Genomic DNA, 26,529 nt, shown 5'->3' with positions numbered 1-26,529 from the left:
CTGGCACAGGGCTAAGTTCTAGATGTGGACTGCTCTTATCCCCAGAACAACACTAGGCCAAGGGACTACTCCAAGCCTCACTCCACATGAGGTGCAGAAGGCAGAATAAGTTGTCCAAAGCCACAAAGCACTGAACCCTCGCCTGGCGATGAAGACCCAAGCCTCTACGTTCTACAGGACACGTTAAAACACGTGCCATTGTTGTTTGTAAACCTCTGGTTAAGATAACTGGGAAGCAACTAAATAAAAATAACACAAAACATAATCAACAAAACACTTAAAATCTGGGCCTTGACTGACCCAAAAGAATACTGCATATTTCCTTCTTCCCTGTCTCCCTAAAGAAAGCATTTTTCTTTTGCTCCTCAACTCCCATAAATAAAAGGATTAAGAAGTATAACACAAAGGATTTTTAGACTGGTATCGCCCCCTCTTTCTTAATTCTGTTCATTGTACAGAATTACAATTGCAGGAAAATTCTCAATTCCTGACATCACTTACTCTTTGAACAGAATGAGTATTTGTTTCCACTCTCCACAAATAGGCTAGAAAGGATACATATGCTTCTCATATTTCTGAAATAAAAAATACCATTGATTCCTGGCATACAAAGCAGGATGCTATGCCAGCTAGCCCCAGGTGTACGCAGCCCTGCACACATCCCTCTCATGGTCTGCTTACATCCTGTAGATCGGTTCCAACATCTAAACCACTTTGCTTTGCTGCATGCCTAGCTGACCAAGGTCCTTCCCTTCTCTAAAGGCAATTACCTGGGTGACAAATGCAGGGGGAAAGGTCCCAGGTCTGTCTAGAAGCCAAGAAACCAGAAATGATTCCAGCAAGAGCAAGTCACTGAACCCTGGACAATTTAGCAGAGACCACGTAAAGACACAGAACTCACATCTTCAGCTCATAAGGCAACAGCTGTCTCGTGCAGGAGAGCGAACGCAAAAGAGGGAGCGAGGACAGCTCAGGGAGCCGCCGGCTCCGACGTCAGCACGAAGCTGTCATCCACTCCAGTGCTCCGTCTGTTCGGAGGCCTGGTCCGGCCACGTGCCCTTCCGTCCTCCCTAGCAATGCAGGCCTTTTCTCCACTCCATTCACTAATGCTTCCACTAAATACAACTGGGTGGAACTTCACTTAGTCACACTGATGTTCCTTTGAAGAGATTGACTACTTGCTGCAAATATGGGTCCCAAAGGGACCTTGGGATTCAGACAGGCTCAGGAGAGGATTTCAGCTGTATGTGTCTCCCTCTTCCAACTCCACACCCCACTGTCCAGGTGCCTTTCTCAATGAGACATCCGAAAGGCATCTCAAATTCAGGATATCCACAACTCGACTCATGACCAGCCCCTCTCCTCCCCACGTGATTACCCTGGGCTCATGTTGGTCATCTAAGATAATCTCTGCACCTTGAGATTCTAAATCGTGTCGGCAAAGTCCTTTTGCTATGCGAGATCACAAATGCCCAGGTTCTGGTGGTTGGGACGAGGGCACCTTTGGGGGCCATTATTCAGACTGCCACACCACCTCATTCAGAGCAAAAGCCCAAGTCCTTAACAATGCCCACAAGTTCCCATGGGATCTAGTCCCACTTCCTAACTGAGCTCATGTCTTCCAACGACCCCCCTCCTCACTGTTCCAGCCACGTGATTCATGCTATTACTCTACACCCCACCATCTCAGGACCTTTGCACTTGCTGTTCCCTCAGCCAGGAAAGCTCCCTCCCTCATTTAAGACTCTACTCAAATGACACCAGCTTATGAGTGAGGCTTTCTCTGGGACTCTCTATAACAAAGTAGTATCACCCGCCCCCACTGGGACACTCCCTTCCATGCTAATGTTTTTCAAAGAGCATTTATCATCTGATATGCTCTCCATCCATCCACGCATCCATCCTCCCCCATGGCAGGATCACAGGGGTGTCTCCCTTCTCATAACTCCAAGAAATAAGCATGAAGCTGGGACCCAATAAACAGTTGACGAATAAGTGAATTTTACTTTACTGGAAATTAAGTTCCTTGGAGATAAGACCTGGCCTAACACAGAACTTAACAAATGTCTGAATGAATGAAAAAAAAATGAATGGGGGAATGACAGACCCAGTTTGCATCTAATTTGCTATAGGTATATGGACCAACATCAAATCAAGGGCATTACTGTTTAGGAATCAGACACAACAGATAAAGTAACTTACTCAGAGAGTCACAACAAAAGTAATATAATTACATAGAAAAAATTTCAGCCAAGCCCCTGACTTTATTGTGCTGTGTCCCTGAACATTTTAGACCCAACACATTTAAGCCATCTGGATTCCTGTGCTTGGTTCAAATAGTCTTACCAATAAGGCTTCAAGTTGTTAAATTCCAAATTTATTTTTAAAGGAAATTTCTCAGAAATCCCAGAAGCACGGACTTCGCTTACTTCCGCTACATAAAATACGAACACACAGGGGAGAGCTCATTATCCGCACCTGAAGATGCACCCAGGAGCCAACCTGCAGCCCAGGATGCTCTAGTGACAGAGAGAAGCCACTTCAGGTTCATCGGTCTCTAGTCAGTCATCAGCCAGCCAGGGCAGCTCTGGAGGCTCACCATAGCCGTGGAGGACAAGTCAAAACAAAACATCCCCGCTGTGGCTGGACGGCCACGGGAGGGGACAGCGCCTGGGCAGCGGGGTAGGGGGGATGGGGTGGGAGGGAGAACCGCAGAGACAACGCCACACCTGGGAACGGCCTAGCTTTAGAGCACCTGTGTCACCCAGGGCATCTCTTCTGCACCTTGCAGTGTGATTACGGCCCCACTGCTGACACACCAGCCCAGCTGGCCACATGACGGCCATGCTGGAGCAGCTCTTCTCCTGCTCACCTGGGGAGGCCGGCCAGCACGGGCTTTAGTCACACTTGGAAACCGCTTTCTGGGAATCATTCTGTGGGCACCGAATGGAGATGAGAACACCACAGTGGCTAGGAATCCTGGCCCGGAGAACAGGCCCACAGGGTTCAAATCAAGTCTCTGTGACTTATTAGCTGTGCCCCGATGGGTGCCCCTCCCCTCGTCTTCTTACCTCTAAAAAGTCAGCTTATGATTACGGGAGATAGAGCAAGAAAAGCACTCATCACAGACGCCTTCATCTGTGCTGGCAATTACAATAGCTATTATTATATTCCCACGCCATATATATTATTCTTGATTCTTAAAAAAAAAAAAAAAAAATCACCATTCAAAAATTAAGAATACATCTGCCTTCATCTTTAGTTTAGATTTGTAACAGCAACTCCCAGGGGCTTATCATTTACTTCCAGCGAAGTATTTGCCTGTAATTAGGGAAAGCTGCCACCAGACAGATGTGGAGATTAAGCCTGCCTACATGCGGTTTAAAAAAAAAAAAAAGTCATTTAGTAACTTTCTCCTCAATTCTATTCTTGAATAAAAAAATATATATACATGTGTATATATATATATACTTATTATTGGAGTGCTCGACAGAAATGATAACCATGAGTAGAAGCCATATTTAAATAGGATAAGCAATGTGAGTTAAGATTTCAAAATATGTAAGTACATAGGTAGGTGGTCACCCAGGATTATTTTTCTAACAAACTGTCATCTGATAGAAATCCCTGATTAATGCCCTACATTGCCTCTTTGCTTGCAAAACAAAACAATGACAAAACACACTTAAAAAAAAAAGAACAATTTCTCCTAGTCGTAATAACCAAGGATGCACACCAGAAGCATGGAGTGAGCTTCTCCAAATTATGTAAGAATTAGTCTTGAGGCATCTGAGTGGCTCAGTCGGTCCAGCTCTTGATTTTGGCTGAGGTTGTGATCTCAGGGTCGTGAGATCACGCCCCACGTCGGGCCCAGTGCTTGGCACTCAGCCTGTTTGGGATTCTCTCTCCTTCTCCCCCTACCTTCTTCTTGTACATGTGCTCTCCTTCTCAAATAAATAAAATAAAGTAAAATCTTTACGAAAAAAAAGTCAGTCTCGGCATGGAGATTTTGATTCAGTAGTTCAGGGAAGAAGCAAAAGTCCCCCAGGCATTATTAATGTTATCCCCTCGGGTTAGGAATCACTGTACAAACTCTTTCTTTTGACAAGGAGTTTCTTGCTTTAAAAACTTTCTCAGAGAACTTTTCTTGATCCCTTAGCCTGCTCCTAAAGGAAGATGTGTCCACTTGCAACTCTGTGAAGAGAAGATGCTGAGCTACTCTACTTCTCAGCTCTTGAACTCAGTACAAATTCCTTTAGACAATTCACAACAACAGAGCAGCTGGAGGAGATGGAGGAACAGGGGCTGAAACTTTACGTCGGTCCTAAGAAATCATGTGAATGCTTTTCCTCTAGACCAGTGCTGCCCCACGGAACATGCCAGCTGGCGGAAACTTTGTGTACCTGCATTTTCCCACAGGGCAGCCATGAGCCACACGTGGTACTGAGCACCTAGAAGTGTGGCTTGTGGCTTCCCTCACTGGAAGCACTGCACCAGACAGATGTCAAACTCTGGCTGTGCATGGCCATCCCAGTGCCTCACTGTCGGAGGCCCTTGTTTCATTAACCTGTCCAGTACTCGTTCCTCAAGCACCCACCTGCAGCATGGCACGGGGCAGGCACGGGGACAGAGCGCAGAGCAGATAGTAAACCCCACCCTCCCCTCATGGAGCTTGCATTCCAATTTTTAATAACTGGCCTCTTTCGTACCATCAGACTCATATGAGGTACTTGCTCCAAGAACTCTGGGTTAAATGTGTTCTTTAAAATTAGGCTCTTTTAGGGGCACCTGGGTGGCTCAGTGGGTTAAGCCTCTGCCTTCGGCTCAGGTGACGATCTCAGGGTGCTGGGATCGAGCCCCGCATCGGGCTCTCTGCTCAGCAGGGAGCCTGCTTCCCCCTCTCTCTCTGCCTGCCTCTCTGCCTACTTGTGATCTCTGTCAAATAAATAAATAAATAAATAAATAAATCTTAAATAATAAATTAAATTAAGCTCTTTTGAAGCAGAAACACAAATATTCATAGTCTGAGGGACAATATAGTTCAGGGGACTGAAGAAGTCAGACGACACAGAGTGTCTGCACGAGCACACGAGACCTTTCCAGAAGGGCAGAACAGCCTCAGCCATGGGCTAGCCCGCCTGCATGTTTTTTTCCGAGAGAGGTCCTAAGCCCACCCTGGCCCGGGTGACTGGGTAGACGGTGCTAAGAATCACCCGCCCCAGGAGTAGGACCAGGGGATTCCCAGCTGGAACATATTTAACAATTTCCACTGGAGACGGAGTCAGTGGAGAACCACAGACACGACGAGCAAAGGTATTTCCACGCAGCTGTAACAAATACTTAAACTAGGCGGTACACGTTTTCAAAGGATTGAAATTAAAAATTAAGAGATGAAGAAAAGTAAGAACAGCAGTTTGATTAGAAAAATTTTAAAGATCATCAGCTAGCAAAGGAGGGACCCCAGGCAAGACCATTACTACTAACCTTGGGCTCTTCCCCCTCCCACCCCCCAACACCGCACAGGGGCTGAGTTGGCGGACCCCCCCCTCAGCAGTTTCTCGGGCCCTGAATGGAGAAGCGGGACACGTCAACCTGTAATGGCTGCGCCCTGGTCAAGGACAAGTGCTACTAGAAACGACAAGAAAGGGGCCCCTCGGTGGAAGGTGCCTGCCAGGAGGAGCAAGGGTTGTTCAGAATGGCCGCATTCGGATCACTGTAATCAATTAAACCCCGGAACTAAGATCATTCACCAGCAACCTTACCTAGTTCTGGGGGCAGAACCGTCAGGCGATTCCCCTGAATGTGGAGTTCCTTAAGCTGAGTAAGCTCCCCGATTTCTTTAGGCAGCGAGATCAGGTCGTTATCCCTAAGGCTGAGCTAAATACAAGAAAACAAGGAGTTGTCAAAACAGTGTTCACGTACAGACGCGCTCAACAGCAACTCTCGTCCTTTCCCGTGCCCCCTCTCCTCTGAAGGCTCAGTCCCTTCAATTTATTTACAAGTGCTTGCAGATGGATCAGATACAGCAGCAGGAGTGGTTGATTCCCGCAAAACAAACTGTACTCCTGCTCAAATTGACTTGATTCCACTCCTACAAGGGCTGCAGAAGTGAATTGATTTTCTAAGAATTTAGATAAATTACTTACTATCTGCAACTTTGTGAGCTTCCCAATATCTGGCGGCAGGATTTCAAAATCGTTGTCACTTAGATAGAGTGCACGCAGGGTGGCTGCAAATTAAACAGCAATGTATAAACAGGGTGGCACGGAATCCAACCATTTGAGGTCTGATCAATACGAGGGAGTCAGCTTTGATTAATAACCCTGGCTCAGTGAAAAGCCTGTGACACACCTAGGGTTCACAATAAGAAGAAGCAGGTCAAACTTAGATTTACTGGCTTATTGTGGGGCTGGTGTGTTCAGGAAAACATCTATATCCAAGAGGACTGACGCAATTAACAACTCTGGGCACCAGCAGTGCTTGGCACAGGGTTTCAAGACGCTTTCAAAAAAGATCGCGGTTTTTCTTCTATTATTTGATTCATATTTACACTTTGCATCCGAAGGGTAACCAAGAAAACCAGTGACACTTGTATCGATGCTGAGGGCAAAGGGGTTCTACCACTGAAATGCAACTCTGTTAAAAATAAATAACTAAAAGGCTTTCGGGTGAGGAAGACCATAACACAGGTCACTGTTTCTGTAATCAGACTAAGTATTATTAACTATTTCTCTAGCCTTAACAACAAAAATAAATGAAGAAAAAAGAGCGAACATGATGACACGGCGTTTAAAACTACAGAAACCCTAACTCAGGCAGAATACTGGCGATCAGAAATTTGCTCACAATATTACACAGCGATAAAATGACCCCCAAACTACGGAAGGAGAACATTCTAAGGCATCTTTTTGATCCCTAACCAAAAAGGAGATGATGGTCCGATGTCTGTTGTGTTTGCTTACAGGTATTCAATTACATTCTAATGTTTTAAAATTTGACAGAACTCTGTGTCAATATACACAACAACATTTCCTTTATGGCCCAAGAAAATATTTTAGAATTGGCTTCATGTGCTTGAGAAAGTCTGGGAATGAGAATATGCATAAGGTTATAAATGAAATTTTGGAGATGAGCTCAGAAAATTCAGAATTGCTGGATGCCATACGTGTCACTATTTGGAGAAGCAGAACACTCATTTAAGGAAAGCAAATCTTTCCTAAATATTTTGTGAGTTCTCAGAAAAAAATCAGTTTTTCCTCATTTTTTATGAGTATCTGCAGCAAGCAATTTGTTTGCATAGAATACAGGTGAAAAGATAAAGTGTGTTTATCTGTGACAAACGATTTCTCCATGTTTGATTGCCTACTACACACAAAAGAGACTACCTCTTTTTAAAACACTTACAACAAGAATCCTGCTTGGAAATGTCAAAAAAATTCTGTTACTGGTTTATAAAGGGATATTTTTAATAAATAATCGGTTGGAATATCTTTGGGGAAATGGATTACAAAGCGTTAACAGCAACAAGGGAGGACACAGGCATTATCGTATTTTCTTGGCATGCTCTTTAAAAAGAAAGTCAAGTTCTTTAGCTAAATGTGAGACTTGATCTCATTTAGGTACATAATCTCCATCTGGAAGTTAATATGACATTACTAAGTCCACTTGAGCGCAATGGTGTCAGATAACTATATATCAAATATACATACTGCTGAGCTATGAAGGAATATTCAAAAGAAATGTGTGAAGAAAAAAATATATATGTCCAATAATTTCTCTTGGAGTTGGGGCCCAGGCGAATAAATTTCACTTTCAGAACGCAAAGTACCATTTTAAGGAGATTTATAGAATTAAAAGTTTCTTACTAAGGTAGAAGAAGTTTCCAGGAAGAGAATGTTCATTCAAGTTGTTGTAAGTCAAATCAAGGACCTCAAGAGCTGGGAGAGAGCCAAATCCTCGAGGCAAAGTGTTTAGTCTATTCATGCTGTGATGAGGGGGAAAAAAAATCCAAGACGTCACACACAAAACATATGTTCAGACAATACTCACATCATCTCTGTGTCATAGGCCTAAGAACTGAATGTGAGAGACGGAAAGCTCTTAGAAGAGGCCGTGATTCCACCATCACTTAATGTTCTTTTAACCAACACAGGAATTGCAGTCAGATGAAACATCTGAAAATGGTTACGAAACATCTGAAAATGGCTCCTCGTTTTCTGCAATGGTGACGCTCACTGTGTTACAGAGAAACTTCAATCATCGCAAAGTATCTGCCCTTCCAGAGAACTTCCTCAGGTATGTGGCAACAATAATTCCTCAAAACATGCAGAGTAAGCTTTGTAGTTTTCAGATGGTTGGCTTTATTTTATTTATTCCCCCACAATGGGACGGGGGAAAATCACTCTGTTGTTCTGCAATTACTCATGTTCCAAATGATCTCTAGTCAGGAGGGTGGCTGTCAGGAGCTGGGAGGGACGGGGAGGTAACGGGGTGGAGGGTGGAAACAGGGAGTTGTTGTTTAATGGATATAGAGTCCGTTCTGCATGGTAAGAAACTTCTGGAGACTGGCTGCCCAGTGATGTAGGGCAACTTAATGCTATAATACTACAATGTAGCAACTTAATGCTACAGGATCCTAGACTTAACAACTGCTAAGATGGTAAATTTCACATCATGTGTATTTCACCCTAACAGAAAATCAAAAATATATATATGTATCTTCAGTGAAATCTAAAGAAAATATATTTCCTGTTATTCTCTTATTTTCTTTAAGACCCTTATTTTTTTATTTTATTTACTTATATGAGAGAGAGAGCATGCACACACACAAGCAGGGGGAACAGCAGAAGAAGAGGGAGAAGCAGGCTTTCCACTGAGCAGAAAGTCCAATGTGGGCTCAGTCCCAGGACCCTGAGATCATGACCGGAGCCAAAGGCAGATGCTTAACCAACTGAGCCACCCAGGTGCCCCCAGACCCTTATTTTTCTTAATGTGGTTCCTTTGGGGCATACTTAAAAGAGGATTTAAAAAAATTTGTTTTTCATCTAATATAAGCTCACAGATACTGAAAGGTCAGAGGGACTGTGATGCTAAACTAACTCTAGGTCTCAAGCCTTCTCATACTAGATACAATCCTGACCATGCCTGCTAACCACCCACCAGCCCTGTTGCACAAGAAAGAGCTGATGGCACAAGAGGAAACCAAGTGAAAAGTAATTTCTACCTCTTGGGTAGAGAAGTCATTGGTTAAATTTATACTTAATGAAATGGGATGCCTGGGTGGCTCAGTCAGTTAAGCATCTGCCTTTAACTCAGGTCATGATCCCAGGGTCCTGGGACGGAGCCCCACATCGGGCTCCCTGCTCAGTGAGGAGCCTGCTTCCCCCTCTGCCTGCTACTCCCCCGGGCTTGTACTCTATCTCTTTCTCTATCAAATAAATAATTAAGAATCTTTAAAAAAAGTAAAAATAAAATAACCTCCATGACCATTTGTGGCAATGACAACAACTGGTATTTTCTACCAATTTACAATCTGCGAAGCACATCTGTATCAAGTATTCACCTGAGTCACCAAAACTTTCATGTAACACAGGCAGGTCAGTGCTTATAAGTATATTTAATTCTGCTGTGAATACAGTAACAAGGACTTCTGACTCACCCGGTGGGGGTGACAGGTTATCTGAGAGCACCCAGCCCCCCACGGAGGCAAAGGCACCCTGATCCTGAGATTCCAATGCAAGGAGCTGAGTAAGTTGCAAGAAAAAAATAGTGGAAAAAGGTCAGAAGTATGTTTCTTTCTTTCAATACTGTTCTAAGCTTCCCATTCTCGAAAATCACCAATCAAGGTTTTCCTTCCAAACACAGGAGGAGATGTCTGGAAGGTAACGCGCAGGAAAGCCTGGGTTAGCCTTCCTCAGAGGAAGCAGGCATCTCGGGCACATCCAGCCACTCTCCAGCCTACAGCGAGCCTGACACTGGCCACCTCCTGGAGGCCTCAAAGTTGTTCTTCTCCTCGAGGGACACACCAATCCCCTCCATGTGTCAGGAACACCCATGCAGCCAGCAGCAGCGACAGCAGGCAGCTCACTAAACCGGCAGGCAGAAAGGAAGCCTTCCCTTTAACAAACGCAGACGAGGGTCCAGAAGTACCACTGGCTGCAAACAAAGCAAGGAGCTGCAGGGCCCACTGGCGGCTTCCCTGGGCACTAGCACATTCGGGGGCTCCAACCACCTCCATGTGCACGCAGGGGACCACTGCTCCCGGGGCCCCTCGGACAGGGTGGGTGCTCCTGGCTCCCAGGCTCCCCGGAGAGGTTAGAGCAGAGGCGGGGGCAGAACAGAGCAAGGTGAGAGGAGCAGTCCGGCTCCTGCATGGCTAGCTGGGTGACCTCGGAGAAGTGAGTCAGGGTTCTTCAACTGCAAAATGAGGACAGCCGTACCTTCCCAGCAGGATCGGCAGGAGGAAGAGAGCTGAAAAATCTGAAGCCCAGTAGAAAGATCTGTGGCTTGCAAATGGCTCTTAAGAACCGAGAGCTGAAACTACAATCAGTTTTCAGGAAGTCACTGAGAAACATTGTGCCTCAGCCTCCAACAGGTAAGCTCACCCTAGCAGAAGACCGCTGTGGGCCGCCTGAACTATCCAGAGTGGTTTTCCTATTTGTGTGCTGCCAGAGGACTCTCACATCACTCCAGTGCTCACAAAGTCACTGAGGGCACACTCGTACCATAATGATATAAATTCTCAACTGCCTCTGGATATTTTCCCAGTGTGTTCTAGAATGGGAAAGTGACTGTCTGTAATGTAGAAATTTGTAAAAATTTATAAAACCGGATAGTTGAAGGCTGGTCAGCATCTTTTTTTCTTTCTCTTTTACACAAGCCAAGAAGGGCCTTACTTAATATTTCCCCTTCTGGAACGTTCCGACTGCTGGAGGTCCTCTCACGCTCTTCTTGCTTCAATAAAACCTTCTTAGCTAAAGGTAGTAATTTTTCTCACAGCCAAGTGACCTGTTCCTACACTTAGCCAAAAAAGAAAAAAAAAAATCCAAATCTATGAACATTCAGCTCCATACTTGGTGAAAACTTCTAAATTTCACAAGATGAGCTCCAGCATCTCACTGCGTCAAAAATTATTCCAGAAGAGTTGGCCATGCTGCTTCGGCAGTCAGATTATCTCAGAGACATTTCACCAACAAACAGCTGACGAGGCTTTATATTTTGGGGAAATTAACTCTGTAAAAGGAGCCACGTTTCAAGAATTAACAACATAATGCAGCTTGACTTATTCAGAGGGCCTAAAACTCCTCTCGGGTCTGGCCATCATCAGAATAAACACATAATACTAGAGAAAATTTTAAAAACAACTTCTAGTTGAGCACGTTATTCAAAATCTGCATATGTGTGGCCCAAATGCTCTGCTGTAGGGTGCCCTTTGTGTATATACGTAATTTTTACTCTGATTCCAGTAGCATTAACATTCAGTATTACATCAGTTTCAGGTGTGAAATACGGGGATTCAACACGTCATGCATCGCTCATCGCCACAGATACCCTCCTAGTCCCCTTCACCCACTTTACCCAACCCCCACCCCCCATTCCACTCCCCTCTGATAACCATCAGTTTGTTCTCTCTAGTTAAGACTCTGTTTTTTCAGTTGGTTTCTGTCTTTGTTCATTTGTTGTGCTTCTTAATTCCCCATGAGTGAGATCAGATGGTACTGGTCTTTCTTGGACTTATTTCACTTAGCATCACACTCCCTAGGTCCATCCATGCTTTTGCAAATGGCAAGAGTCCATTTTTCTTTATGGCTGAGCAGTACTCTATTGTGTGTATATACACCTCTTACTCCTCACTCATTTATCGACTGAAGGACACTTGGGTTACTTTCATAATTTGGCTATGTAAATAATGACGCAATAAACATAGGGCTGCATAAAACTTTTCAAATTAGTGTTTTAGTTTTCTTTAGGAAAATACCCAGGAGTGGGATTACTGGATCACAGGGTAGTTTTGAGGCACCTCCATACTGTCTTCCATGGAGGCTGCATCAGTCTGCATTTCCACCAACAGCGCACGAGGGAGGGTTCCTTTTTCTTTACATCCTTACCAACACCGGTTGTTTCTTGACTTTTTGGATTTTGGCTGCTCTGAAAGGTGTGAGATGGTATCTCATTGCGGTTTTGATTTGTGTTTCCCTGAGATGAGTGATGCTGAACATGTGTCTGTTGGCTATTCTGGACGTTTTCTTTGGAGAAATGTCTGTTCAGGTCTTCTGCCCATTTTTTAATTGGATTATTTACTTTTTTGGTGTTGAGTTTTTTGGTGTGTATATTTTTATTTGGGCCACTTAGTCTAAGGACTCCTCTGTCTATGACTTGCCTTACACAGGGTTATGTAGGTATAATTCTTTATGCCATTTGAGGACAGAAATATCTTTTATTGAAACTCATGTTAATTCCTCTCCCATTCTCCCAGAGAACGAAGAATTTTTGTTCAAACTCTGACAACCCCATCTATACAGCTATGTAATTAAATACAGAAAGCTTTACACAATCAATACAATACTGAGAGCCAAAAATGCAAACAGCTCTGAAGATAAAAGGGAACTAAGATATGTTTGGTTTAAAAAAAAGAAGAAACAGAAAACTTTGTAACTCTGTCCTAAGGTGCCTCCAACCTAACCTAACAACACCTAAGCTCGTGATGTTCTTTGCACAACCATCCCTGTCTTTATTTCCATTTCGGCTGCCCAAGATACACCCCTAGGCATCACCCCATGCCATCAGCTACCATCCTGTCAATTTTACCTCCTAGGCATCTTTCACATAAAACCCCACCCCCACCTTCACTGTCACTGCCCTCATTCGCCTAGAACACCCATCTCCAGCACATTTATGGGTCGGTCTCCTGACCTCGAGCCCTACCTACCTCAAGCTCCTCTCCACATGACCTTCTGTACAAAAATCCAACCTCTTCTCACAGCTGCTCGTCTGCTGGGAAAACTCCTCCATGGTCAGCAGGACACAATCAAAGCCCCTTTCCTTGGCACACAGGGTCCTTCACTAGCCTCTGTGTCCCTGCCGTTCCAGACGTGTGTTTACCGTCTGTCTCCCAGCTGTGATGTACGCTCCCTAAAGGCTGGCTGGCTGGTACCCAGGATGGTGACTAACCCACCGCTGGGCACTCAGGTAGTACTCAGTAACTAAACAGCAGACATTCATGCTTCTTCAGTGGACCTCCCCCTTCCCTTCCCACTCCCTGCCTCACACTTTACACTCAGCAACACTCAACGGCCTGCAGTTCCTGGAACGTGTGATACTCTGAGCTTTTCATCCGGTCTTTCCTGCAGGCTGAGATGCCTTCCCTCTGCTTCTGCATCTGACAAATTTGTTTTTCCGAATCAAGTTTCAGCTCAAATACTGCCCCCTGTAGGAACCCCTCACCTGTGAAGGAACACCCAACCCCTCTCCACAGCCCTGAGACAACCTCAGGCACGTCAGCGGCCCCTCACAGACTCTGGCTCCTCCACAGCCCACTCTGCCCCAGACTTAAGGCCAAGGACTGTGATTTTCGCCACTGAGCCCCAACACGAGCAAGGTCCCTGACACAGGTTGCAGTGAAATAGTAAATAAAATGATGACGATGACGGTGCTGGGGATAACAGCTAGCATTTACATGCTGTTTACTACCCACCAGGTACTACTCCTAATGCCTTACAGATAAATAACTCGTTAAATACATGAATCCACAAATTAACAATGAGAATGTAACGAGTTATTTTTTAAGATTTTATTTATTTATTTGAGAGAGAGAGAGAGAAGAAAGAGAGCCAGCATGAGTAGGGGTAGGGGGGAGGAGCAGAGAAAGAGGGATGAGCAGACTCCCTGTTGAGCAGGGAGCCCAATGTGGGGCTCGATCCCAGGACCTTGGGATCACGACCTGAGCTGAAGGTAGATGCTTAGCCGACTGAGCCATCCAGGCACCCTAGGAATATATCTAATCTATATGACCAACAAATACATCTAGTTTTAGCTTCTGGGCTTACACACAAATTAAAACACAGGACTTAATAATTTTCAAAACAAGGTGTAAGCGAAGGATCCTTTCTTTTCTGCTTTGCAAGATGGGTGTACAATCTCCGTATTTGGAGGGGGGAAAGTCATCTGATTTAAGTGACGCCCCCCCCCTTTTAAGCTCTACTTCCCCTCAGACATCAGGAAAAAGAATGCTCATGGATTTTTCCAAGATTATCTCTTAACCTGAGTGAACATGATGAGTGTCTCATCAAATTCCCTGTGGAAAGAAGGAGCTGGACTGAAAAATCATTCCATGAATAACAGAATTTTATTTTGTTTTTGGTGATTGCTTCCTATTAAATTGATAGACACGTGGCCAGCTTGTATCGCCGCTGCATGTAAATCACTAACTAGACCAGAGCATGTAATGGCTATCGGTTGACGGATATCCTGCTTCACACGGCAGATGAAGCATGCGTGGGCAACTGCATCTACGAGCTACAACACGGAAGCTGGAATTCGGGAGCCCAAGTTCTGGGGACGTCTGTGGTGTTCGATGGAGGGCCGCGGACCCTGGATAACGGGGTTCTCTACCTAGTTCAGTCGCGAAGCGCAGGGGCACCAGGAGTGAGTCACTGAAGCTCTCACACGGGGCTTGACTTCCTCTCCTGGAAACGAAAGCAGTATGCCTGCCCTCCCTCCCTCATAATCGTTCAGAGGGTCAAACACTGGCATGAGGACTTTGAAAACTGTAAAGCGATAGACGGTATTATTATTATTCACTGCTGCCTGGTTCGGCCACCTCGGCTGAGTCAAACCTCCTCTCTTCACCTTCACATACAGACAGACAGAGGATTATAACCTCTGCGCTATATAAGAGAACTCTAAGAATCAATGAGGCATGTTCGGAAGCGGATCCTCCCTGCCTCCAGAGAAGGAAGGCGCTTTTGTAAACGAATTCTACTTAACACAGAGAGAAAGATCAACCACGTTACAACCGCTCTGAACAGTTAATGCTACACAAATGAGTCCCTTCCTGGTCCATGTTAACTGAAATAAAATTTTGTTGGAAACAAACTATGATTAAAAAAAAAAAAACAAAAAACCTCCCTTATGGTACCAACAATTTGGTTTTCAATGACTTCTCTAATAGAATGGCACTAATGCAGGCCACTGAAAAGAAGTATTAAAACAATAAAACTTTTCTTAAAAACCTGCCACACAGAAAAAAGCTGGAGGTCAGCTCCCACCTCATGACAGTACACGCACTCTCACCTGCCCCCACAGCCTGTACCCCCCTTTCCTTCCTCCTTTCCTTCCCTTCCTTCCCCATCCACCCATACTCACCCCAAGTTCAGGTGTTTCAGCTTCTGAAGGCTGCTGATCTGTGTGGGCAGCTCCTCAATCTGGTTATTAAAAAAGTTGAGCACTTCCAAATTCTTCAGCTCTGCTATGTTTGGTGGCACCACTACGGAAACAAAGTTGCTGAGTGTGAATACAGGGCCCCGTGCCTCGCAAGGAGTGCCAGCAACACATTTTGTTTTTCTTTCTCAGGAAAGAGAGATGAAACTTGAATATGACCATCTGATTCACATATACAAGTCTTATTTTTTTGTGGGTTTTTCTTAGGTTAGTAACTCTACAGTAGAGTAGAAATGGAAATGTTCCCTCAAAGGGCAAAAGAGAATTTGAGAGTGCCATAAACAGCCCGTAAGGGAGTGTTCCCAAGCACAAATGCTTGTATTATTGTCATACAATGTCTTATAAGCACAACTGCTTCCTTTGTTTTTTTTGTTAGATTGGTTGGTTTTTTGTTGGTTTTTTTTTTTTCCTTTTTCTTTTTTTTTTGCACCTCCACCAGAAGAAAGACTGCAAATTCCAGATCCTTCCTGGGTGATGATACATTCGTCAAGCTGTTTCAATAGTCGGATATCTGAAGAGCTGTTCTCTTAACACTGCACTAAATCACAATGTAAGTTCAACATTAAAGGATAAAATATTCAACCTGTCTCGTTTATGATTTTGGCTTCTGGCCTTTACACCTTGATCAATACACACACACACACACACACACAGAGTTTACATCAGATTAGCAACAGATCAATGCACTGTTATTACACAGAAATATGAAAAACCAACTCAGAAGCATGATATGAATACTAGCATAAAGATCAAAGGTTAAAATAAACCAGTGAGAGCCTAAGAGTCTTCTTTCCCTGGATATACCGAAGTAAAAGCCAAAGGCATCTTTACCTTAAAAGTACAAACTCTCCATTGATAGCAGAAAGACTCCCAACAGATGATACTTTATGTATCCCAGTCTCTGAGTCAGTCTTCTACAAACATGTGTCATGGGCCATCAGCTTGTCCATGATTCATGTAAAGTCTCCCACTGAGACGACCCAGGCTACCCACACCACTGACATGGGCCCTGGGTCCAGCACAAGAAAGTGTCACGTCTTATGTAATTTACTTCCCATGCCAACGGCACCCTCGGGGCAGGAAAGGGTGCTCCAGAAGACTGGGAAAAACTGGGAGCCCCTTTGCTTCGAGCCACTACACAGGTATGCATCAGATTCCAAACAGACATCGAAACTATTTCAGGAGGTAGCCACTGCCGGAACCCCAGTGGGTAAGTCCCAGCAGAACAAAAGTAAAGAGGACAGGCGCACTGTTCATTACAGTTCCGAGTCCTCAATTTTAGCTCATAAAATGTCTAAGGCATCGGTGACCTGACTTCTTTTAGAGGAAAGAAGGCTTGGTAAAAAGGCAAGAGAAATGCTTTCGCCGGGGGAAGGGACTGTGAAGAATATGAATCAGTCTGGATCCAGACACTTGGGAGGTGGCAGTGGTCCAGATGGAAAATGAGCAAGGCGTGGATTAGTTACTGAAGTGGCTGGTTGGGGGCTGGAGATAAAAGGACAGGTTTTAACGGGAAAATTGAGGCAGCTGGAAATCACCTCCAGAAACTATACTCTTAGACACCATCCGGAATGCATATGAGCCCTATCTGTACAATTTGGCCTTAAAAGCACACTCCTAGGTGTGTAGTCAGTAACACGCTCTCCGGCGAATGAACAGTATTCACTATGAGTAAATGAACACCGATTCCTCGTGCCTGCTGAGTCTCTGGATGTTACCTGTTCTCTCCTTAGAACGCAAAGTGTGTGAGACACAGCTTGACGATGACCACTGGCCCGCTCCAGGGGCCTCACCCTCTCCCCCACTTCACCCTCCAGCTGCCACTAAGCTTCTCTCACGGCATTCATCTGATTACTTTGAAGAGCAATAAGGAAAGTTAGTGTAACCAGGAGAAAATGATGATCTCAATCTAGCCACAAACCAAGAATAATGCAGCGAGAATTACTGCCTGCCTTCCCAAAGTTACTTTGCCAATGCAATTAAATGCTGGTCTGAAGGTATTGCCTTTTTGACAGGATGAGAGATTATTTCACTCTCTTTGCTAAATCAGTCCAATTTAAGACCACAAATTATGCTAAATGTGATTTAGGGCTTTGTTTTGTGGACACAAACAATAACCCTACATTCAATTTACTCAACTTCTCCCTGCCTTTTGTATGCATGTGAATTTTGTGTTTAAGACTCCATTCAAGCTACAGGGGTAAAATATTACACAGCTCCTACTCTCTCTCCACTATGGAACTCCCCCTACCTGACCACAGTAAATAGCAGGGGAAATTAACATTCAGACCTTCGATGGGACAGCATTTACTCTCTCAACCAGTACTGAGAAAATGCTTGTGACGTCTACACGATCCCACTTTTAACACCTAGCATTTCAAGACTTCTGAGATAAGATGAGAAAGGCAAGCTATTTAAACAAAGTAAGTTACCAAAGAAGGAGTATCAGAGTCGATAAATGGAAACAGGTCTAGTGTCTGAAAAACAAACTAATTCTAATAAAACTGTCCACCAAAACAAACAAACAAATAAATAAATAACCAGTTAGCAAGATGAGGTGTCCAAGAACGGAATTATGTACACAAGTGACTTGAACAAATTCAGCTGTTACGGAAAAAATCGGGAGTAGCATGTCCCCAGTCAGAATACTCCGGTGAAAATTTTTCAAAGATCTCCACGTGACACATTTGTATGAAGTATTTTATTTTATTTTTTTATTTATTTATTTTTTTTTTATATATTTATTTGACAGAGAGAGAGATCACAAGTAGGCAGAGAGGCAGGCAGAGAGAAGGGAGAAGCAGGCCCCCTGCCGAGCAGAGAGCCCGATGCGGGGCTCGATCCCAGGACCCTGAGATCATGACCTGAGCTGAAGGCAGAGGCTTAACCCACTGAGCCACCCAGGAGCCCCTGTATGAAGTATTTTAAAACATAAGTGAACAGTCAGCCTCAAGATATTCCTTGTTACGCCTTGGCAACATTCCTTTTCATCAGTCTGTCCTGTTTGTAACCGTGACCCCAGCCGTACACACCCACACAGTCTGCACACCACCAGCAGCTGAGCTCATGAGGAAAACGGAGGTGGCGTCACGTGTGACCCCAGGAGTCCGGGCTGCACGACGCCCCTTTCGAAGTCCTCTCCCACCTGGCTTTAGCAGTCTCTGATTCTCAAAAAGAGCTGGATGACAAAAATCAATGATATGGATTTAAATAATGCAACAAATGGGGCCCTCAATTAGGAAGCTCAGTCATGTAGAACTTGGCTTATGACAGAGAATTTAGGATCATTTTCTGTCAAAAACGACCGCTTTAATTTTGAGACTCCAGTTGCTGCAGCTGAGAAAAAGGTCCCCAGTCACTCTCAGGTGTCCTCTGGCTCCTAAATGTCTCCTTCTGTGTTCATCGCAGGATCACATGACCACTGGAAGCCCTCTGGGTTGAGAGCAGAGGGACAGAGATGGGGTCCTGCCACCCCAGGAGCTATGGCCACAGACCAGTCTCATGTTATCTTCTGGCAGTTACAATGATTCAGACCCTCCTTCCCTTCAAGGCTCCTCAGTGGAGAGCTTAAACGTTATTCCAGTTTCGTGGGAGAAGCATGTGCCACCCAGACTCAGCGGTCAGTCCTTGCGGTCTGGGGACAGCCCCACAACAAGCAGCCCAAGTCCCTGGGCGGGCTCACGAGTCTGGGCCAGAAGGGGACTCGGCTAACCTCCTACACTGACACCTGCTGGAAAGCAGCTCTGTCCGGCAGGAAGCCTCAGCACGTACTCGCGGGACATGCCGGAGAGACCAGAGCTTCCAACCCTGAGAGACAGCAGACCCCATAACCAGCAACATCGCCTGCCTCCCCCAGAAGGAAAACCTCAATAAATGATTGTTTCAGCAACGGTACCCTCCCTTTAGAAGCATCTGGTTCTGGGATATAAAATTCGCAACTCCACAACCAAGGACTTATTTTTAAAAACCTTAGTTTATGCACACAACGGTAAGTAGCAGGGTATGCTCTGGGGCTACACTCTCCAACGTGCAGTTATCATGGAAAACCGCACGGGGGCTCCTCAAAAAATTAAAACTAGAACTACCGTATGTCCCAGCAATTCCGCCTCTGGGTACGTATCCAAAGGAAACGAAATCACTGTCTCCAAGAAGTACCTGCACCCATGTTCACTGCAGCATTAGTCACAACAGGCGAGACACAGAAGCAGTGTTAAGTGTCCCCCAACAGACGGACAAGGAGAATGTGGTCTATGCACCCACAGTGGACTACTACTCAGCCATAAAAAGGAAACCCTATTTGCAACAACACAGATGGGGCTTGAAGGCAATATGCTAAATGAAGTCAGACAAAAAAAGACAAAACCTGTATAATCTTATTTATGTGGAAGCTTAAAACACACACACACACACACACACACACACACACACACACAAACTCACAGGAAAAGAGATCAGATTTATGATTACCAGAGGGAGAGGATGAGGGGGCGAAGGAACTAGATGAAACAGTTAAGACAGGAAAACAAAAGAAAAAGAAAAAGAAAAAGGAAGTAAATTTAAATCTAAATTAGTTGAAATTAAGTAGAATTCGTAATTCAGTTTCTTGGTCACATAAGCCACATTTCAAGTGGTTAGTGGCTACCACAGTGGACGGCACAGATATAGATCCTTCTCTTCACTGCAGAAAGTTCTAGATAGTGCTGCTTTATCACTAACAGCACAAACTTTCGAGTATGTCCGAATTACTGGAAGGCTTATTAAAACACAGCTGGCAGGGGAGGGGGCACATACCTCAGAGTTTCTGATTCAGTAGGTTTGGGATGGGGCCTGAGCTTCTGCATTTCCAAGTTCTCAGGGGACGCTGACACTGCTGGTCCAGAGACCACTCTGGTGCAGAAAACTTAATTTATTGGTGACATCAAAATCATTAATCCAGTATATATGTCCCATAGCCCCCACACAATAATGCTGAATAAGACTATCCAAATTAAGACTTCTCTATCACCTCAGTAAGTTGAGACTTGGGGTTCATGAAAAGTGGCAAAAAAAAAAAAAAAAAAAAAGGGGAACTCTAAATGGCTGATCCACCCAGCCTGGAGGCTGCAATCCAACCATTTCCAGTCACCTTCTGCTTCCCCACGCAGCTGGCATCCATCTTTTTAGTTCAGATGAATGAACAAACACTATAGGTCACACTGTCCCCGGGCACAGGTGGACTGGCCAGAGACACACAGACCCAGGCCCAAGAGGTGGGAATTCTTGGTTATCGTTCAAACTAACATGGTCAGTTTGAGCTCCTTCAGGCAGCTGATCAGTACATAAGCTCCCTTGACACATGAATCATAAAGGCTAATGAAATCTCTAACGTGGAGAAAGAGAGATTTTTCAGATTCCAGTTTCGAGATGGAACAGCCCTCCATGGGACCAGATGAGGCGGCACCAGGAGTAACTAAGCATATCTGCTCACGTGACCTCACCAGAACAGCAAAGAGCCTACCTACCTGCACTGCAAAAGCCCGGTGTCAGCTTTTACTGGTAGGCTGTGCATTGGATGGACAATGGTTCATCATTTGGTTCTGTTATATCCACCCAGATCTTTCCTTTTTTTTTTTTTTTAAAGATTTTATTTATCTATTTGACAGAAAGACACAGTAAGAGAGGGAATACAAGCAGGGGGAGTGGGAGGGGGGGAAAAACAGGCTTCCTGCCAAGCAGGGAGCCCGATATGGGGCTGGATCCCAGGAACCTGGGATCATGCCCCGAGAGCCAAAAGCAGCTGCTTAACCGACTGAGCCACCCAGGCGCCCCCACCCACCCTGATCTTTAGCGTGAAATCACTGCAGAATAGTACGAGCAAGGTTCAAGGAGAAAAAAAAATCCTGAATTCCCTAGTTCATCAGAATTGAGTCACTTAGCAACAATCTCATCAGACCAAGTGTGGTTCCACGAAGAGATGCCCCTTGCTAACTAACCTTCTAGCTGTCACAACACCGAGAAGTGAATGGAGAATGCTGGGGGGCCTTGACAGCACAGAGAGACCAGCTGGGGTGCAGCCAATCTGGGGACTTCTCAAGCACAAGCATCTCATGGCCCTGGAGGCCAAGAAACAAAATCGCGAAGAGTGACAGGCTCTGGGAGCAGCAGGCACCCTGAAGAACATACGGACTGGCGCTCGGCTGCGCGCGGCCTACAGAAAGGCCGGCGGGTCATGCGTTGGTCTTTGGAGCCATATGGTTAGCACCGACAGCCGGGTCCTCTACAACTACAAAAGGGCAGTAAGAGACCAGGCACCACGTTCCACCCACGGCTGCCGGGAAGCCAGAAGCTGCTCGGAACACATGTAGGTTTTCTTCATAAGCACAGGCATGAAATCCGGAGTTGGGAACCCTACCCACCACCTCCACCAAACTTCTGAGTAGTCAGAACTACGTTGTGCCTGTCTTTGCAAAAGCTCCCAGACTGGTTTTTGGTTTTTTTTTCTTTTTTTTTTTTTCTTTTAATCTGAAGATTACTGCGAAGGAGAGGTGCCAGGCTAGGACAGGAACACCAAGGGGATGCTGCCTGCAGGCCTCTTTTGGAAAACTGAATTCATGGTTCAGCCACTGCCTCCATCATGGGAAACCTGAGAGGGGCTGAAAACAGTGTCCAAAGAAGAAGACTCAGAGAGAGAACCTAACAGGAACCACTGCCCACGAGGGTGAAGAACAGCACGTGGCCCAGCGGTGGGCACGCTCCCCGCCCCGCAATGGGTGAAAAGCTCCAATCTCGTGCCCATTGGCAGACACACCTCAGTGCTACTGACCCATGGCAGAAGACACACGAAGACACCGCCACATGGGATAAGGTAAAGCAAAAACATCAGATAGCACTGCCTCCCCAAACCTGGCGTACTTGTATTAAGAACAGGAGACTTGATTGCTATACCAAATGAAAACGCCCGGTCAGATTTCTGCATGCTTCTGCTGCTTTCTAAGATTTCTTAAACAGGAAAGGATAAGGGATGGTAGATCGTTCAATGAGGCCAGTTACTAGATCCCTAAGATACAGTGCTACAATAAAGTTACTAGGAAAAGTATGAAAACCATGAGAATACATCAAATAGTGGTGAAAGCAAACATTTCTTTGCCCCAGCACTGGATGAGTACGATACTGGATAACAACTGTCCCCCTGTGCCCTGAATGAGGCAAGGTGGGAAGAAGCCAAAAGAATAGAAATGAAATATGAATTTGGGGCATTCCTGGTCAAAGTAGAAGGGCAGCCCCTTTAATACTCAATTAGACTAGCTGGAGACATTAGTCCATTCCTACCACAGAGGTGATGTCTAGACTCATTATACAGAAGTCAATTCTTTCAGCAAATTAGGAATCATAGTCTTGAATGCCAGTTTAATGATTACCTGTAAAGAAGAATCTCTTTAGTCTCGCATACAAATAATTATGCGCTTCAGACTTTTATATGCAAAAAAGGTCATTTGTATTTATAGTGATTAATGACTTTTGTTTTCTGGCCCCAAAACGCAAGGTGGGTAATGAACTAATTATATCTTAGCCCAAGAATGTGAAGTTCACAAGTATACTAATGATAACTAGGCTTTACAGATTTTATGGGATTTCCCCCAAAGCAGCCATTAAAACAGTGAATTACAGTAGTTACGGGTTATTTAAAAACATAAAGTTTATGAAACAGTAAAGCAGATTCTCATTTAAAAAGGATCTATATGTTCCTCAAGGTAAAAATTAAATACCAAAATATCTAAACATCTACCCAACAAAGGCCAACATTCCCCAACTCATTATTAGCTTTATAAATGACAACAGGAATGCTACAATTAGTTAAACAACAGTATTTACTAAGCACCCACACCTCGAGGTACATACTTCTTGTATCTCATGTATCTCATCATGGGCCTCCTTAAGAGTCCGCAGCTAAAGTAATTTTACTAACCAAAAATATCCTGACTTAATTCACTGAAAAAGTAGCAAAGGCAAGGAAAAAAAAAAGTAAAGATCCTACTCTTTCAGCAACGAGAATAATCAATTCCACAAAAAAATCAGGGAAAAAAGTTACAAGCAAGCATTAAGGCAGATTTTACAGTATAAAGTCAAACATGCAAAAATATATGTCCCTGGGCTATAAAAAATGGGTACGCAAGGCCAAACAAATCTCCTAAAAAGCTGACAAGAATGGATTTCTGCCCCTCTGAGGATGCAGAATTTACCTGATTTCTGCATCTTTTATTAACAGCCCAGAGACAACCAAAGAATGGGCCATGCAATCTTGAACCCTGAATTTTTGCAGGAAAGTACCTGTGAAACCATACTCCAGCGCCAAAGCTCAACGTGGGCAGCCCAGCAGTATGTCAGTAACCAGCCTTACCCAGGGAGCTGGGTCAGAGAAGCAGCAGTAAGAGGAAAGGCAGTGGCATTTCCTCCCACATCTGGGAGTAAGTGACATTGAGTGAAGGGTAAGCAAAGGGCAGAGGCTTCTCTGGGAAAAATGCCTAAGAAGTTTCAAGACACAGCAAGAAGGAAGAGGAGAACATGAAAAACAAAAACCACTTCACTCATCGCAGAATGTAGACTCAGTGTTCTAGAAAGTCCTATCCAGGCTCTTAAATATCATTAAAATGTATTAAACACACATACACTCAATTATGAACATGAAGAGGGAGACAGCAGACAAGTCAAATTCACACACACACACAAAACATGCTTTGCTCACAGTTCACATCTTCTTCTACAATTAAGAATGACTTCAGCAAGAGGCCACAATGGGTTACTTCTCTTCCTTCCTCATGTATTTTAATGCTGAGGACGGGAGTAATTATATGAGGAAGAAAGGGAGCAGGGGTAAATGCCCAGGGCCAGAAAAATCCACAGGATCCACACAGGGCTTTGTAAACGCTCCCCTCTCTGATAATCTGCCTTTTAACCTTTGGAATTCTCCCTGCCCTTTTTTTTTTTTTTTTTGAGCACATAAAGAGCCACGGCCATGCTTCCCCCACTGAGCTCCTAGATTTATGTGGGTGGGATATGTAAACTGTACACATACATCCTTGGCAAGGCAGATGGGCGATGGTGAGCACAGATACTTGGGACTCCGAGTAAAGCCCCCAGCTTCCAGCTCTAGTTACTTGACCACTTCAGGCCTGTTGCTTCTACCGGATATAGAGGACGGCATCCATAAATGCCCTTCCTTTCACGCTCAAGTCATCACATATGTGAAGGTGGCCCTTCAGAGGCTAATAAACTCTGAACAACCTTAATACTTTATTTTCCACATAGTGCAGGTGGTAGGACAGGCAGGCTTTGTGGGGGAAAGAGGAGAATCCATCTCAACTTTTTGAGAGATGAGCAAGATCTGAAGAGGGGCAGGGACTGCAGGTAAGAATCAGGGGATCTGGGGCGCCTGGCTGGCTCAGCCGGTTAAGCACCTGCCTTTGGCTCAGGTCATGATCCCAGGGTTGAGCCCCACATTGGGCTCCCCGCTCAGTGGGCAGTCCGCTTCTCTCTCTGCCTCTGCCTGCTGCTCTGCCTACTTGTGTTCTCTCTGTATCTGTCAAGTGGATAAATAAAAACCTTAAAAAAAAAAAAGGAGTCAGGTGATCAGAGAAGGGTATATATGGACAGGAGGAAAAGGTTAAAGGAAGAGCAAAAAATTAAACAAGAAGGTTCTGACTGAAAACATCTGAAAAGGAAGGGGATGAGTTTGTTAACTAGTGGTAGGTCAATCGCAGAGTGTTTTATCCTATTGAGCTGTCTGGCAAACAGAAGAAAAACTGAAATGGGAAAAAGACTCCTCAAAGATGTTATGGAAATTGAGATATGTATATACTGTTAAAATTAATAAAGAGAGACCTCACGCAAACAATTTGGGAGGCCAGCAGAGGGAGCTCTTATGCTCGACCCCTGGTGGTCAATTGCTGACCCAACAGGAAGAGATGAACCTTGCACAGGGGTACTTTACTATTCCTGCAGGAGGAAGAAAGGCTTACCTCCTCACCCTGGCAACAGCACAGCCAATCAGAGACAGTCACAACTTAGCCAATGAAAAGCCACCAAATTTCCAGCTCCTAGTTTAATCCAAAGGGCTTTTTGTTTATAACAGCATACTTCCCCCCTCCTCCATAGAGGAGCTCTCCCTCTCCTTTGTTCCCTGGACTCGCCTGCGGTTTGGCCATAGCTTGCTTTGTCCCATACTGCAATTCTCTGCTATTCCCAAATAAACCCATTTTTGCTGGTAAAATAATGAGCAGTTTTATATTTAAGGCTAGCAATACAAATGCATTCCATTCAAGATCCACATTCTTATTTAATGAAATGTTAATTTCAGCAGCTAAAGTAGGTGGAGCTTTTGAACATTTTTTAAAAAGCTATCAAGAGTGAATTTCACATTGCATCGACAGTCACCTTTTTGAAGTTTCATACAAATTTCCAGCTGACATCTCTAAGAAATAGCACCAGTTTATTCATACCGCAAATATACTGCTATCTTTCCCCTACTCTGGGGTTTCGAAATCTGAGTTATATGTACCCCTAAAGAACTCAAAGATAGTTTTCTATAGGATCCACAAAATCCATGTGCATTTTTCTAGGGATAAATGACATAGTTTCACATGTCATCCCGTTGACTTAATGGGGTGACATAGTTTCACCCCATTAAGAAAGGTTGGTGAGTTAGGAAATGTTAAGAACTTCTCTAAAAGAATGTATGTCCCAAGGAACTGCACCTCTTAGAATACCCTCTCCCACCCTTTTCCACAGTACACCCACGTAGGTACGTATGTACACACACACACACACACACACACACACCACATTATTTAGGAGTAAGAGTCAACAAATGATTTACATATACATTTCTGCTACTAAATCAATTCTGAGACTTGTATATAGTAAACAGTAAAAGAAACACTTTTCAAGATCAGCCTTCCTAGAGAGGCTAGTTATGACTTGGAAAGGGACAGGTTCAAACTGGCTACACATCATTTTTTCCACAGCCTGCCACCACTCTGAAATTCTCATAACTAAAGTCATTCCATTTAAAAATATACTATGGCAGCGCCTGTGTGGCTCAATGGGTTAAGCGTC

The 26,529-nt window shown here is 44.5% G+C and overlaps 1 protein-coding gene across 3 annotated transcripts in view; it reads right to left on the bottom strand.

Annotated features, from left to right (window-relative positions):
* RSU1 (Ras suppressor protein 1) overlaps positions 1-26,529 on the bottom strand; it is a 186,130-nt gene that overhangs the window by 121,596 nt on the left and 38,005 nt on the right. For all 3 annotated transcript variants that reach the window (XM_032880907.1, XM_032880906.1, XM_032880905.1), the window contains 4 exons: positions 15,364-15,484; positions 7,866-7,984; positions 6,147-6,229; positions 5,763-5,877 (listed from right to left, as the gene is read on the bottom strand). In XM_032880907.1, coding sequence (XP_032736798.1) covers positions 5,763-5,877; positions 6,147-6,229; positions 7,866-7,984; positions 15,364-15,484 — 438 coding nt within the window. The remainder of the gene's footprint in view (positions 1-5,762; positions 5,878-6,146; positions 6,230-7,865; positions 7,985-15,363; positions 15,485-26,529) is intronic.

This window comes from Lontra canadensis, unplaced genomic scaffold (assembly GCF_010015895.1).
Source record: "Lontra canadensis isolate GAN:19392208 unplaced genomic scaffold, GSC_riverotter_1.0 scaffold72, whole genome shotgun sequence".
Lineage (NCBI taxonomy): Eukaryota > Metazoa > Chordata > Mammalia > Carnivora > Mustelidae > Lontra > Lontra canadensis.
This window is presented reverse-complemented; position numbering and strand designations above follow the sequence as displayed.